The 15,041-nt window shown below is 30.0% G+C and overlaps 1 protein-coding gene across 3 annotated transcripts in view; it reads right to left on the reverse strand.

The window, feature by feature from the left end:
* The window catches only part of LOC115968653 (cyclic nucleotide-gated ion channel 1-like), a 33,169-nt gene extending 20,236 nt beyond the window's left edge, over nt 1-12,933 (reverse strand). For 2 of the 3 annotated variants that reach the window (XM_031088100.1, XM_031088098.1), the window contains exons 1-4: nt 12,667-12,933; nt 6,648-6,745; nt 5,412-5,435; nt 1,241-1,383 (exon numbers count right to left, since the gene is read on the reverse strand). In XM_031088100.1, the coding sequence (XP_030943960.1) occupies nt 1,241-1,278 (38 nt within the window). In that variant the 5' untranslated portion in view covers nt 1,279-1,383; nt 5,412-5,435; nt 6,648-6,745; nt 12,667-12,933. Of the gene's footprint in view, nt 1-1,240; nt 1,384-5,411; nt 5,436-6,647; nt 6,746-7,702; nt 7,772-12,666 lie in introns of all 3 variants that reach the window. The other variant, XM_031088099.1, reaches the window with a different exon arrangement.
* Between the last annotated feature and the right edge of the window lie 2,108 nt (nt 12,934-15,041).

Raw genomic sequence — 15,041 nt, forward strand, 5'->3', positions numbered from 1 at the left:
GAATAGAAAATGGTTCTCAGTTTTATGGTCAGAATAGAGTCAAATCAATGGTCGAACCAATGATGACATAAATAAATAATTAATTAATTTAACAATTATAAAATTATATAAATAAATAAATAATTTTATAATTGTTCAATGTTTAAACACTAAAAACTGTGAACCCAAAAAAAAGGTGTTTGGTAGGAGTTTTTTTATCAAGAGTGCTTGAGTCGCAATTCTCAATTTAGGGTGTTTACAACATGTGTTTTCAAAATTCATCAATACCATTTTCATTTTCAATTAACGTTGTTGAATGGCCTTTTTGTAAGTAAGTTAACAATTGTGGGGCCTATTGACAAGACCAAACTCTTTCTTTTTTCTTTCTTTTCTCCCAGAGGCCCACCACTTTGTCCTTCTCTCTTCTCTTATTCTTTCTTTTTCTCTCTCCTTAAATAAAATAGTATTTTTTTATTACTTTTATAATTAAAAAACACATACAAATACCAAATACACAATTATATTCTTTTTCATATTTTAAAATATGTTATTTGAAACATGGTACCAAACACATTTTTTACATTGTGAGTACTTTAAACACGAGTTTTCACAACATTTTTTAAACTATAGTTTTCACATCATTTTGAACAACAATACTTAAACACTACTAACAAACATACCCTAACTTACCAACTTTTGGACACTACTTCACAAAATAATAATAAATACATATAAAGGCAGCCACAACCCCGAAGCCCACTACAAAGTATTTTAGTTATTTTTTAATCTTTCAAACAACAATAAGTAAGTGCACCAATGAGTAACAATATCATTGCCCACTCAGTATTTTTTCCGACCACATATCTTACACTTAAGCATTAGCATTGGAGTATGCATTTTGCTAAAATGCTAAATTTACCATCAAAATATAGCAAAAGTGGGCTGTATTAGTGAGACCCATAAATAATATCAAAAAGTACAGTGGAACTCATAATTAGTAGCAAAAATAAGCTAATAGTGTAAATAAGCTGAATTTTTCAGCTCATACCAAACGGATGCCCAATAGTAACCAATTTAGAAATATGTTAGACTACTAAAAAAAGACAAGTTCTATTGTTAGAACCTAAAAAGAGGTGAAAAAGAATGATAATTAACTAAATATGATTAATTAATTTGAAAGGATTTATAGTATTTTGAATAGATATTAAAGACAATAGATGAGGTAAAAAAAAATATGATGTCAAGAGCTAAGGAAACTAACCTTATACCATTCCCTCGCTGATGTGAACGAGAATTCATATCTAAAGCTTATCAAGGAAACGATGTCCAAAATAAAGAATCAGCCTTTAAACTATGTGTAGGCCCAGCCAACTTAAACAGGAAAATCTGAATTAATCTTGATCCCTGGAGAAAGGGGAAACAGATTAGACAAATAAGGCAAATTTCTTTTTATTTTTCTTACGTTTTTTTGCTCGAGAGAAGCAAAAGATTTTCACCAAATGGTGTTACTAGCGTGTGAAGTGTGAGAAGGTGGAGCAATGCATAAAGTGGCAGAAGTTGGCTTTGTAATGGGATTTTAAGAGTGCTCAGAGGCAGATGCAAGTAATAATAAGCAAGAGCAAATCCTCGCTGCTAATGTTGTCTAGTACTGGCGTGTGAAGTGTGAGAGTCATTCACAATGGTCAATAGTCTTCTAATGTTGTCCTATTTCAGCAAGTCTTTGTTTTTTTTTTTAATAAAAGAAGACCCGGTCAACTCCATCTGCTCAGACTAGTAGTGTGTGTAGTGTGGACCATATATGGTCCATGGACAATGTTCTAGTCTTTCTTTAGCATTGTCTTCTTCTCCAACCAATAAGAACTCAATTTTTTCTAACAAATTATTGGGCCCTCATCAATCGATAAGAATTCAATTTGTTCTGAGAAATCATCAGGTCTTTCTGGTGGAGGCACTTCCTCATCAAAGGGTATGAGCCGGGGGGGGGGGGGGGGACCCCTAAAGGACACGTCTCATTTATTCCAAAGTAAAATCACCTAACTAAATATGGTAGTGTTGTACATATGGCGGAAATGAAAATAAACAATATTAAAACTTATCAAGGACATATGATATTTTTCAAAATTTATTAAAGTAGGAAGTTGTGATTAAATCAAAATCACTTTTAAAATGATATATTATTGATACATTTTTTATTATGCACTAATTACAATATATCACATTAATAATTATGAAATTTTATTTTATGAGAAGACTTTTTGAATAAAATTCTAAGTCACTACTTCCTAACAAAAAAACAACAGTAAAAAAAAGAAAGCATAATCTTTTGCCTAATATTTTTTGTTAGTTAATTGACGGTAGGAACCTACTTGATTGCAAATTAAAAATAAATTATATTCCATTAATATATCTTAAGATTTGGGCTAATGACAATCAGATCTAAAAATTTTCAAAACTAGCCAATTTGATCCCCTAAAGCCAACTTTAGGCCCTAAGATGGTTTAGAAAAACAACTGATTGACCCTTTTTTTTATTGAGAAACAAACACACACATACACACAAGAGAGAAGAAAAGAAGTTCTAACACAGACGCAAACCACAAACTCCACTCAAAAACCATAATAACTTTTAAATATTTAGAGATTAAGTTGACTTTAAAGACCAAATTGATATTAACCCAAATTTCACACTATTTTAATAGAATTTTCCTTTAAAAATAAAATAAATCAAATTAAAAATTACGAAAATAAAAGAATAAAATTAAATGGTTATGATCAAAAGTTAAGAAAGTTACTTTTAATATTAGGCATAAGATTTAAAAAGCCAAATGTAACAAGAAGTAAAAGATTAAAAATAAAAAAGTTTAAACTTGTTATGAGTGATTTAAGAGGTATTAGGCCTATTCCAACTGCCTCCAAATCCCCAAAATTCTAGTTTTTGGCAGTCTATTTTAAGCTATCTTTTTTTGTCCGTTTATGTCAAGTGATTGTCGGAGACTCTGATATGAGACTAAGGGGTGTTTGGTATACCATTTCAAACAATAATTTTCAATTTTTAAACAATATTACACATATTTTTATACATTTTTTCACCTATACGTATTTTCACCCATATTTTCAAACAACAAAACATCTGTTTTTAATTACAGATAACAAACGCCTCTAAATAATGGGAAAGTAACTTTAAACTTTGTGTCTTACAGCTTGATTCAACTCACCCTCAAAAAACGTGCCAACTTGAATGTATTTTTGCAAGATTGCAACTTTATTTTAGCAAAAAAGAAAAAGATTGCAACTTTATTTTATTTTATTGTTTTTCACTATATAGGTAGGCAGTAACAAGTACGAGTCAATTGGTTATATATTTATAGTAACGCAGCCTATTCAACAACTTTTGATTTGATTTTAAGATAAATTATTTGGCAATTTTTTGCTACAACTTTAATGAAAATAAATCTATAAAATTAATAAAAATATTTTATAAATTTTCTATGTGGGAATATTTTTTCATAAAAAAAAGGGGTCATACTAACGAGTGTCCTTAAGACACTCATTAACAATCCATTTTCAGAAAGTTTTGTCATCACTTTTATAGGAAATGAAAAAAAGCTGTCAAAACATTAATTGTTTTTTTTCTTTTCCCATAAAAACTTTCTTTAATTAGATACTTAACTAGTGCCCTAAGAGCACTCGTTAGTATTTCTCTAAAAAAAAAAAAAATCTTATTTTCCTTAGATAATTACATAGTTAATGGCAATATTTTAATAGAATTGGATGAAAACAAGGTCAGCTCAAGCATATATGTAAGTGATGCAATAGCCTAAGCCCCAAATAAAACAAGGCCCCCATTTTTAACTAAGACAATATAATTTATTTATTTTTATATTTTAATTAAAAAAAAATTTAAGTCCTTTTATTGGTCAATAAAATGCATAAAAAAGGCTTCAGTGTATCCCCAAATACAAAATATTAAAAAGGAAAAAATAAATTAGTCAAAATTCAGCTAACAAATTCATTGGAGACAAATTCATTAACTCATTCTTTAAATCTGCTAAAATCAAATTTAATACCATACAAATTCGTTAATAATATAACGTAAATATCTTGAAATATGCTAAAATAGATATTATAAATCTCTAAAAAAAAAAAAGACAAAAAAAAAAAAAAATCTCTCTCTCACGCTCATACCCATATTGCTATACAATCATGAAATCTCCACTAACAAAGGATGAAACAATTAAGACTTCTAGAAGTTTATTCACAGATGAAATTGATAGGTCGGTTCTCAAAAAAAAAAAAAAAAAAAAAAAAAAAAGAAGAAGAAATTGATAGGTCAAAACATTTCTTCATCCCTCTATTCTCTTGAGTACAAATAAAATACTCAGAAATCACACTAAAGCATCACATAAATGAACTTCATCACAAAAATGCGGTTCAATTCTTTTCCCATTTACCTAAAAAAATAAACCACCATTGTTTCTTGGATTGGGTATGGAATAGGAGGCCTATACATCCACTATCATAGCATAGCTGGTGTGTCAGTGAATGCTGTATTACTTTGTATGGTCACTTACACCTTATCAAGTAGTAGTTTTTTTAAGCTTTCATTTCACTTGTAATTCCTCACAAACCCAACGAAACAACTTAACCAAGCTACAAATTGAGCGCCTAGTGTAGGTTATTACTCATCCAACCCATAACACATCACTTGGGTGGAGAGCACTTGCCATTTTTATTGTTAAAATAGCTATCTAAAAAGCTTGATCTCAAAGTTTTGAATAAAGTTTCTATATTGGCATTGATATTCTAGAACAACCAACAATTTATATACTGTACTTCTAAAGCATTCTAAACAGATTTAATTATTAGTTTAACAGATTTAACCAGAGCAACAAAAAGATATAAATTCAGTCCCCTAAATTAAAACATCATGCTCCTCCCCTTCTTGGCACAAAACTAATCTAGAGTGTAAAGAATTATAATTTTCACTTTTAATAAGTAAATTTTGAAATGTCAAGGTTTGGGTAATGTGTTTCATACGCATATCTTTACTCACAATCTTGCTCAGTTACTCTCAAATCTAGGAGAGGTATCACATTTACAACCAAATAAAAAATAAATATATAAAAAAGCCAATGAGCCCAGATCATGTCAAATTGCTGTAACTTAGTATTTTCTAAATGATATATATATATATATAGGGCAAAATTTAAATATAGTATTTAGGTGTTTTTCCTTATGGTCCCTTCTTAAAATTCAATCACGTGACTGCTTAACTAAAAATACACTTTCATCCTATAAGAAAAAAATCACATAGCTGAATTTAAAAAAAGGAACCTAAGGAACAACATTTAAGAAACTATACCTAAGTTTTGTCCACATATATGTATATATATATATATATATAGAGAGAGAGAGAGAGAGAGAGAGAATTACCTCAAGATCAAGGGAGCGATAGAACTGCGGATCACGGGCATCAACAACCATTACAAGCCGAAAAGAACAAAATGAAATCAGTATTAACCTAAACTAAATCATATGATTTAAGACGAAGGAAACAATGTGTTCCATAAAAAGAAATGCAAAAAATAAAGGGAATGCTTGATATGTGTGCAAGGAATACTAACATAAGACTTTAAAAGGGAAATCTAACAGGATTTCATAATTATGGTAGATTGCATGTATCAACATTACAAGTGAATAAAAATTGCTATCAGCGAGTAAGGTCATTACTCAAAAAAGATAGGTCAATAAGTATGATCACAAACTAAAACTTAGAGAAAACATACTATGACCACAAGGTCCACAAACTAAAACTTCAAGAAAACATACTCCAAACATGCATTAAAGCAGTTATTGCCAAATATAATCACCAAATGCCTACAAGAATCTTAAGTGAAATAAAACAAGTCTTACAATTACAGGCGATGACATCTAATCTACAATATTTAGGCATGTTTGTTAAATTAATTATATGATAAGTAGAATTCTAGCATGTTTATAAAAAAAAAATTACAGCCTGGATAATAATGCTGAAGACGAACAAATATCTCAGGTGAACAAGAGTAAGAAAAGAATCAAAATCATATGCCTTAGCCTATGAGATATTTTTATGCAAAGAGCAATAATTTCCTAAAATAACGGTGGTTTAGAAATATCATTACAATTACACTCCTAAATAAATGTCAAAACAATGAAATACCTTCATTCCTATTCTAATAGTTAATTAAGTCAATTTAAGAATGAAATATTTCTGTTAACATCTTGTATTAACTTTTGACATCCCAATCGTTTAGAAAGCAGCAGTGTTTAAAGCAAATTAGAAGTCTCATTTACTGTGAGAGCTGATCATATGAAAATAGTAGGTAAACCCAAAACTAATTTGTGCTGTATGAAATTTTCCTATCTTTCCAGGATACCTCTACAGCCATTTAATAGATCAAGAAGATATGGCCAGGCAAATGCAATAATTTTTTTCAATTGGTCTCTTTGTAAATAAAAAATAAAAAGCAAAACTAACCAGGTAGATTGAAGCCAGTTACCTACCCCTACATTACATCTTGTTATCAAGGGTACTTCAAAGCCATCCATATCCCATATATGGGGCAATGTCATAATACACAACTGTTTACTAAAGCGACAGTCTTTACAAAGTTAATAGTCTAAACTTACTTGGTTTTTAATTGAGTATATCCCTTCCGGCTTCATCATTATCTGGAGTTCCAATTTTCATGCCAATTTACAGAATTACTCCTTCAGATGTCTAGTACCTGCCATAACAATTTCAGAGTCAAAGAATAAAGCCATTATTTATTAAAATTCATACAAGCCAATATACTCAAATCTGCCCTAACAGAATTTCAGTCAACTTAGAAATCGCACCATTATTTCTATATTCATCCAATTGCTATGAGACCAATTCCATTACAAAAATGTGTATTAGCTTTCATAAGAACTGCCCCTAGCATCCAAATTCACAGAATAGGATTTAATCGAACATTTTCATGTTGAGAACACAGAATCTGTCGTAGTGGCAGATTTAACACGTTTACACAAAATAATAAAATAATTTTATATTGTCTTATTATCATCTGGGGATTTTAATACACTCATTAGACATGTCAAACAACACCTATAAACACTCATTTCACCATTTACAAAAAAAAATGAATTATAACAAGAATCCCAGCGGGTATTTAGTAATCAAAGTCTAAACAATAAACACACTAAGAATTTTGTTTTTGGCAGAGTTTCATCATGACTGTGAGGTTATCAAAATCTGCTTCTTAAGGCATTTTATGTAGTATTTTCATCCGTACTACATTAGTGAAACATTTACTTGGCAAGACAAGTATTAGCTGCATGAGCAGTTGTTCAGTAACAAGCAATATATCATAAACTAAAAAAGAGCACATGTACAGCATACCAACACGCCATCTTTTGAGCACTCAAATAATAAATTCCAGCGAACCTAATACTAGAAAATTTTAAAACCATTCAACACTTATGCTACCAAATACCAATAAGATGGCATCAGCTACAATGTTGGGCATTATCAATTTAAACCAGTAGGGTTTTGCACTACCAATATCTTCATGCATCATTCATGTGTCATTTAAGCATTATTCATGTTTAAAGTTGTATTGCTCTGTTTAATTGCTAAAATGAGAAATTTTCACTACAAAACTTTGGAAATTAATCAAGATTGATTTCGTCTGCTTCCTTACCATATCTTAGCATCCAAATGTGGTATAACCTCTAAGCTATATAGAAACGATGCAAGATCTTTATCCAACCTATTTAAATTATCCATAAAATTTAACTCAGACAAATGTCAAGCATGTGGAGTTCACTTTAAAGAACAGATAAATAATACCAAGGAAATAAATGATCTTCTCAGCTAATGGCATGACAATTAGAGATCATAGTATCATACTCATGAAAAACAAAGGAGAGGCAAACCCCAAGAATTAATATTTCCTTTTTGTAAGTTGAGAGAAAAAATAACAGCAAAGCTATAGTTCATTGCTTTGTTAAATCTCAAGAACAACGAAGTTTTGGATGTTAATTACCAGGAAGGTGCATCTCACATATTAAAAACATCAAAACTAAAATTCACTTAAGCTACCAACAACAGTAAAAAGTTAAGTGTACAATCAAAACCATTTAGGCCACATAACCATCAGTAAGTAGTTAATGCTTCCATAGCCAAAATCCAAACACCCACAAACATAAGCAAATATGAAAAGTATGTACCAGCACAAATCTAACATTATAACCCATCTTCTTCATTTGGTTATGAGTGAGTGAATACCATGAAGGAAACAACCACAAAGAGAAAAATAAAACATAAGACAAATTCAATTCATCTCCTTTTCATCCATTTTTAGGGCAACCAAATAGAAATTAAAGCTGAGGTTTCTTAGAATCTCATATTTGTAACCAAAAAGTACAAGATTCAGAACTTAAACCACAATTCAAAGGATTTAACATAAATCAAATAATCATGTAGGTTACAAATCTTTCAGAAGAACTTTTAGCACCATAATAATCCCACCCCCCCCCCAAAAAAAAAAAAAAAAAAAAAAAAAAAAAAAAAAAACAAGATCTCATACATAAAAACTTTCAAAAGGCCAAAAAATTTAATAATTAAACTCAGAAATTATTAAAACTAAGCCAAACACACACACACATGACTACAAAACAAAGAAAAATAAGAGATAAGAGGGGAAAAAAACAATTGAATATCTTCATAGTTGTTGAGGTGATAACTTGGTGATCAAACTTTATACCATATTGCCATCCACGTCCCTATGTAAACTACTACCATGGTGATTTTGAAAGGAAGTTTAGAATTAATTCATGCTGCCTATGCACCCTTCCCCACATTGCTTCAATTTCGTCTATTATTTTTCTTTTAAAAAAACTGGATATCTAATAAGTGACACTGAATGTATGCATTTATAAGTTATATAATGACTTGTGGGGAAATAGAACTAAACAAAATTTGAAACAGGTCATTTAAAAATAAATAAATAAATAAATAAAAAGGTGAAACAGGTCTAAATGGTATTATAACTTGTTTAATGGGTACTATATAGTTTTATTCAAACATTAATCATACAAAAAACACAATGTCTTGATTATTCCTGAATAAAACAAGGCAAACACAAAATAAATTATTGACTCTTATTTACTATCATCTAGTGTAAAATAAATAATATAGAGGTATGTTTTTTTATTCAAATAAATTAGTTTGCATAAAGTTGTAATTTACAACTATTTTGTGTTGGCTTTAATTCCGTGCCAAATTTTATTGTAATTTACAACTATTTTGTTATACCCACGATCATCTACACATTTCCTTGTGGTTTTCTTCTACTCCTATCTCTCCATCTCTAAATCCTTGAGAGGTTGATAGCCCAAACAGTTACCACACCCAATCTGAGTGTCAAGTGAGGTTTTGGCACTGTTGGAAAGCATTAGAAGGAGTCATTCATTGGCGGATGCAAGCGGGCTGAATTGCGGAATCCGGGAAAGCTAGAGAAGACAAGGTTCCAAAAAACCAATTGGTAACAGGAGCTTGGAAGGCTCAAATATATTGGGTAAACTAGGCTTGGAGGGTTTTTTGTTTTTTGTGTACTCCAACTTTATTCTCTATTGAATCGATTACCACTTGAAGGACAATGGAGAGGTTTTTAGCCGAGTTTTTTGGTTTCCTCTTCAATAACATATCTCAGTGTTATCTTATGTTTGTATCTCTCTTCCCTACTCTTAAGCTTTACTTTATATTGTTGATAATGGATGAATACGGCTTAGGATAGTGTTATCGGTTGTTTGCGCTCATTTACTCTTATTCCGCACTTAGTCTAAGTTAAAGTAAAAGCAATCTAGCCATAATTTTAATTTGGGGGTCTAAACAAGCTCTTGTGTTTTCACACAAATCCGAGCTTTCAGTTTGGATTAGGTTTAGTTTGATTAGTTTCAATTATGGTTAGTTTTATTGATAGAATATAAGAAGTTAGTACTTTTTTTCTTGGGAAAGGTTTTGCTGCATGCTTGTATGCAGCAATGTGGCAGCCAAAAAAAAAAAAAAAAGGAAAATGTGTGACATGTTCCTTTTCTTTTTTGCTGCCACATACCATTATATGCAGCAATTATAGCAAAACCTTTCTCAGTATAAATTCAGATGTTGAGAACGAGCTCTGAACTCTCTCAAAGTAGTTTATTTTATGAAAGTTAAAACCAATGTGGGAATCTTTAACAACTTTTCCCAAAATGCCTATAAGTTCTAGAAAAATTTCATAAAAAATACACTACTAATATCTTCAAGGGTGCATAAGCTCTTCTTCTATATATAATGTTTAAATTTTAAGTTTTTTTTTTTATTTTAAAACCATGTGTAAAATATGAGTTTATGAATCGAAGAGTAAATAATATCTAATTAGCTTGAAATTTGGCATGTAATTCTAAGAACATACAGAAAATGTAATTGTAATCCAACAGTAAGAGTTTTGAATTATTAATTCAATAAAATTTACAAGCTGGTGTAACATTGCTTATATATATATATATGACTTTAATTCACCACTTTAAAATATTAATTCTGAAAAATTATCACTTTGGAGTTTTATATATTAATGTATGTTCTAGAATTTTGTTTTATTTCTATCATTTCAGAGGTTTACATGTTATTTTGGTCATTATAAATGTTTTAAGGGGCATTTGCGTATTTGGAGGTTTAGAGTGTATTTTGGTCATTTTGGACATTTTAGAGGGCATTTTGTAATTTTAGAGGTTTTGTTGGGTTTTTTTTTCAAAGTGATTTTCAATGGAATTTTGATTTTAATTTTGATTTAAAAAAAAAAAATTCAGGAGTATTTCAGTCCTTTTGAAGGTTTAAATATTGTTTTGGAGGTTTTGAAGGTACTATGGTCTTTCTGAAGATTTTTGCAATATTTTTTTTTAAGTTTATGTTCTTTTGAACTTGAAAATGGCTGAAAATGTTTTACCTGTTAACAAGAGTATTTTTTCTGCTCAGTGAAAAATGGTTTTGCTTTGACCAAAATTTTCAAGTGCCAAACAACTCAAAAATAAGAAAAATATTTTCTAAAAAAGGTTGTATGCCAAAACAAACGACACTTAAGAATATGACCAAAAAAGAAAAATGTTATTATTAGCACATAAGTAGAGAGAAGGAGAAAAAAAGAATGGACTGAATATCAGAGTATTCAAATAAGCGGCATTAAAGCTGGAAAATGATAAATAATAATAAAATAAAGCTAATGACACAACAATTTCATAATATTAATAATAATGCCAAGAGCAAAAGAAACTAACCTGTCACTGTTCCCTTGCTGATGGCAAAAATAACTCATAACACTTAACAGTTTTTTTGAGCATCTGATAACTCATAACCACATTACTTAACTATAGGGCTCTTGGCCGGGGTCTGATTTGGGTCCTATGCACTAAATTTAACACGTCTTCAAAATTGATCACGCGTTCACATCATGTCCCCTGTTCAATGCTCTAGACAAAAGCTTTGGTCCTTCACTATGTAGTAAACCTAAATACTATGTAGTTCTAAATATTTAATTTTTTTTTTTTTTAAATGTTCTAAATATGAGAATGTGTATTTATAAAATGTAAATTGAACCTGAATAACTCAAATAGCATGCATTTTACAAGGCAGAGCAAGAGGAAATGGGATTTGGAAAGCATAAAGTGACAGAAATTGGCTTTGTTATGGGATTTTAAAAGTGCACAAGTGCAAGTGCAGGTGCAGGTGCAGAAACAGTTGCAAATTATAATCCATATATGGCAACTCCTGCCCTGCTCTTAAAACAGTTGGTACTAATGTGTTAACCATTCACAATTTAAGAGTTGATTAAGAAATTCATTTGAGCCTAAAAAATGCCACTGGTTTGGTTTAGTGCTTTAGTTAGTCCTCATCTCTTAAAATTCATTTGAGCCTCCCTCAAATTTAAGAGTTGATTAAGAAAAACCCAACACAAATTATTTATTTATTTATTTCAAACTTGGATCTCCAAGAGCTTGTTTGGAATGAGCTACAAGCTTCAGCTTATTTGAGTATTTATTTTCTTTTTAATACTACTCACGGTTCCATTACCTTCTTTGGTACTATTTCTAAATTCCAAAATACTATTCAACGAGTAGTTTTTAACCTTATTTTCTACGCTTTTTCAGCTGGATAAGCTGAAACTGATAATTGATTAAAAAAAAACCCAAAAAATACTAATAGCAAGTATCTGGCCCAGTCCATAGCCTCTCCAAAACAAACAACTTTAACAAATTCCTAGATCAGCTTTTCCCTATCCCAAAATAAAACACTTTTTAAGTTCTCAGCTCCATTTTTTCACGTTTGGACCCATTAGTAGGATCAATCATGTGCTCTCTGCTTTCACATCCACAATGGTCCTACTAATTAAATTCACGATGAGTCCACAAATGTATGAAAAAGCTGAAAAGAGAGCTACTTAATTAATAATTTTCCATAAAACATAACAAACAAATCCTTTGTAAATCAGTAGTACTCACTACTCCACTTTCAAGTAAATCAAAACTCTTCCTAATACCAAACCACAAAAAAAAAAAAAAAAAAACCCAGCTTTAATACATATATCTCTGGTTTACTAAGAAAAGAAGCTAGAGAAAAAGAATCCCTTACACTGCAGATATGCAACGCTCTGAGTCCTCTATAGCTTGCCATCCGGACTTGCTGTCTGCTGGCCGTGGTATCAGACTATCTCTGTTTTTCGTTTAGATGTAGAATGGACTGAGTGATCGATATTGTGGATAACTGTGTATATGAGAAACCAAAACATAAAAAGAAAAGAAAAAATACTACTGGGCATATGGTGTGATTGATGGCCGCAAATCAGTGTATAAAGTTTTGCAGTTTAGTGGTACACAGCTCTGCTTGCTCTATTATTGATCTGACAAGACAACAACAATATATTTGTTTTTGGTTTTTTAGTTAACAACTTTATATTTTCCTATTATTTTAGATGCACGTGTAAAGTGTGCTATTTGTTTTTCTCGGGAGAAAGTCTGTGCATCCAAAAAATTTCACACTTGGTTATAGGAACGGAGGAGGCTTTTGACCTTGGGGCCCAATGACCCCTCCTAATGAATTTTTTTTTTTTTTTTTTTAAATATTAGGGTCCATTTGAGATTTATTTATTTTGTTAAAATTGAAATTTTTTTGTTAAAAGTATTATAAATAAATTTAAAAATTGACTAAAATAGTATACCGAAACTCACAAATAGTACCAAAAAATGCATTGAAACTCATGAATAGTACTAAAAATAAGTTGAATAGTAAAATAAGTTAGCAAAAATAATTTTTGCTAATATTTAGAATATTCACATGTATCAATTTTAGTAAAATTTTTCTGTAAAATTATATTTTGTGTCTCTTAATAATATTATTAATTCTTTTAAAAGTAATGCTATAATGGCAAACTCTTTTATAATATATTCACAAATCGTTAAGGTAGTAAATTTTTATTAGTTTGCATATTTACCACTTATATCACTTTTTTTGCTTACTAATAATCACTCACCACATTAGTAATTTGTACATAAGTTTGTAACTCTAGCATTTAACTCCTTTAAAAGGACTTTCTTAAAAAAAAAAAAAATTTATAGATGTAAAATTTAAAACAAAATATATAGCCCAACAACAAAAATTATCATAAAACTAAAAACAATTAAGCTCAATTAACCAATTTTAAAAAAAAAAAAAAAAAAAAAAAAAAAAAAAAAAAACTCAGTGTTTAAAAATTTTTTAAACAAAATAATTTTGTCTTTAACCAATAGCAACTGCACACATAAAAAATACTAATAAATAATAAATAAATAAAATAACTCTAAGCAGTTAAGTCAGAGTCAGAGGTTAACGCTGCCACACGCAACTAGAAGAAAAGCCGCCCCCTAACTTCAAGTTCTAGCTCCATCCTTACTTGGTTGGAACAAGGTTTCTATCCAAACTAGCTTAGAGAGAAATCTTTAAAATTCCTCTTATATCTTTTTTTATTGAATATGAATTTTTAAAATTTAATTGTTAAATTGCATGTTTTTTATATTCTTAACATATATGTCAAATTTCATTTAAAGCATGTGTTATTTACTATTCCATCAATAAATTTATTTTTATATATAACTTTAGACTACAAAAACTTGAAGTTTAGACATTTGATTAATAGCTGAGTTATTGATTTTTATTTTTCTTGAAATTTTGCAAGCTTGAAGAATATAAGAAAAACATACAATCCAATTGTTATATTTTCGAAATTCACATTCAATAAAGAAAATCTATAAGAGCAATTTGAAAGGTTTCTCTCCAAAGGTTTTTCTACAAACTAGCATGGTTTTGAAACCTGAACCGAACCTGCCGATTGGACCGCGATAACCGGCAATCGTTTATCATTCTGGTTTTTTAAACTACCAAAACCGGAAATTTTAAATTTTCAGGGAACCTTTCGACCCACGGTCAAACCGCCCGGTTTTCAAAACCGGACACAAGTCTGACATTCCTAAAAAATCACAAAACAAGCATTGCTCAAAATAATCTCCAACATCAGATCTTCCCAGAAAAAAGAAAAAAAGGAAAACAAGTAAAAAAAAAGAAAAAAAAAAAAAGAATAGAAGACTATGGAAGAAAGGCTACAAATCTGCTTCTGGCTTCTGCATATGCATCTACATCTGTATCTGCATCTGCATCTGCATCTGCTTCTGCTTCTTCTTTATTTGTTGAAAAATTATGGAAGGAGACTGCTGTTTGTTTGAAAATTGTGTAAGAAATAACAGAGGTAGAGAGAGGTGGAGGTTGTTGGGAAAACAAAAAGAATAGAAGACAAAAGTCCATTAGAGCATCCACAGCAGTGGAGCTAAAAATTTAGCTTTTTAGCTCCACCAAAAGTTACTTTATCTATTTTACCTGTAAACATGCTACAGCAGTGGATCTATTTTAGCTTTCAACATAATAAAATAATGTAAACACCACAATAAAATAATATATTCTTTACACTAAAATAATAT

This window comes from Quercus lobata, chromosome 11 (genome assembly GCF_001633185.2).
Source record: "Quercus lobata isolate SW786 chromosome 11, ValleyOak3.0 Primary Assembly, whole genome shotgun sequence".
Taxonomy (NCBI): domain Eukaryota; kingdom Viridiplantae; phylum Streptophyta; class Magnoliopsida; order Fagales; family Fagaceae; genus Quercus; species Quercus lobata.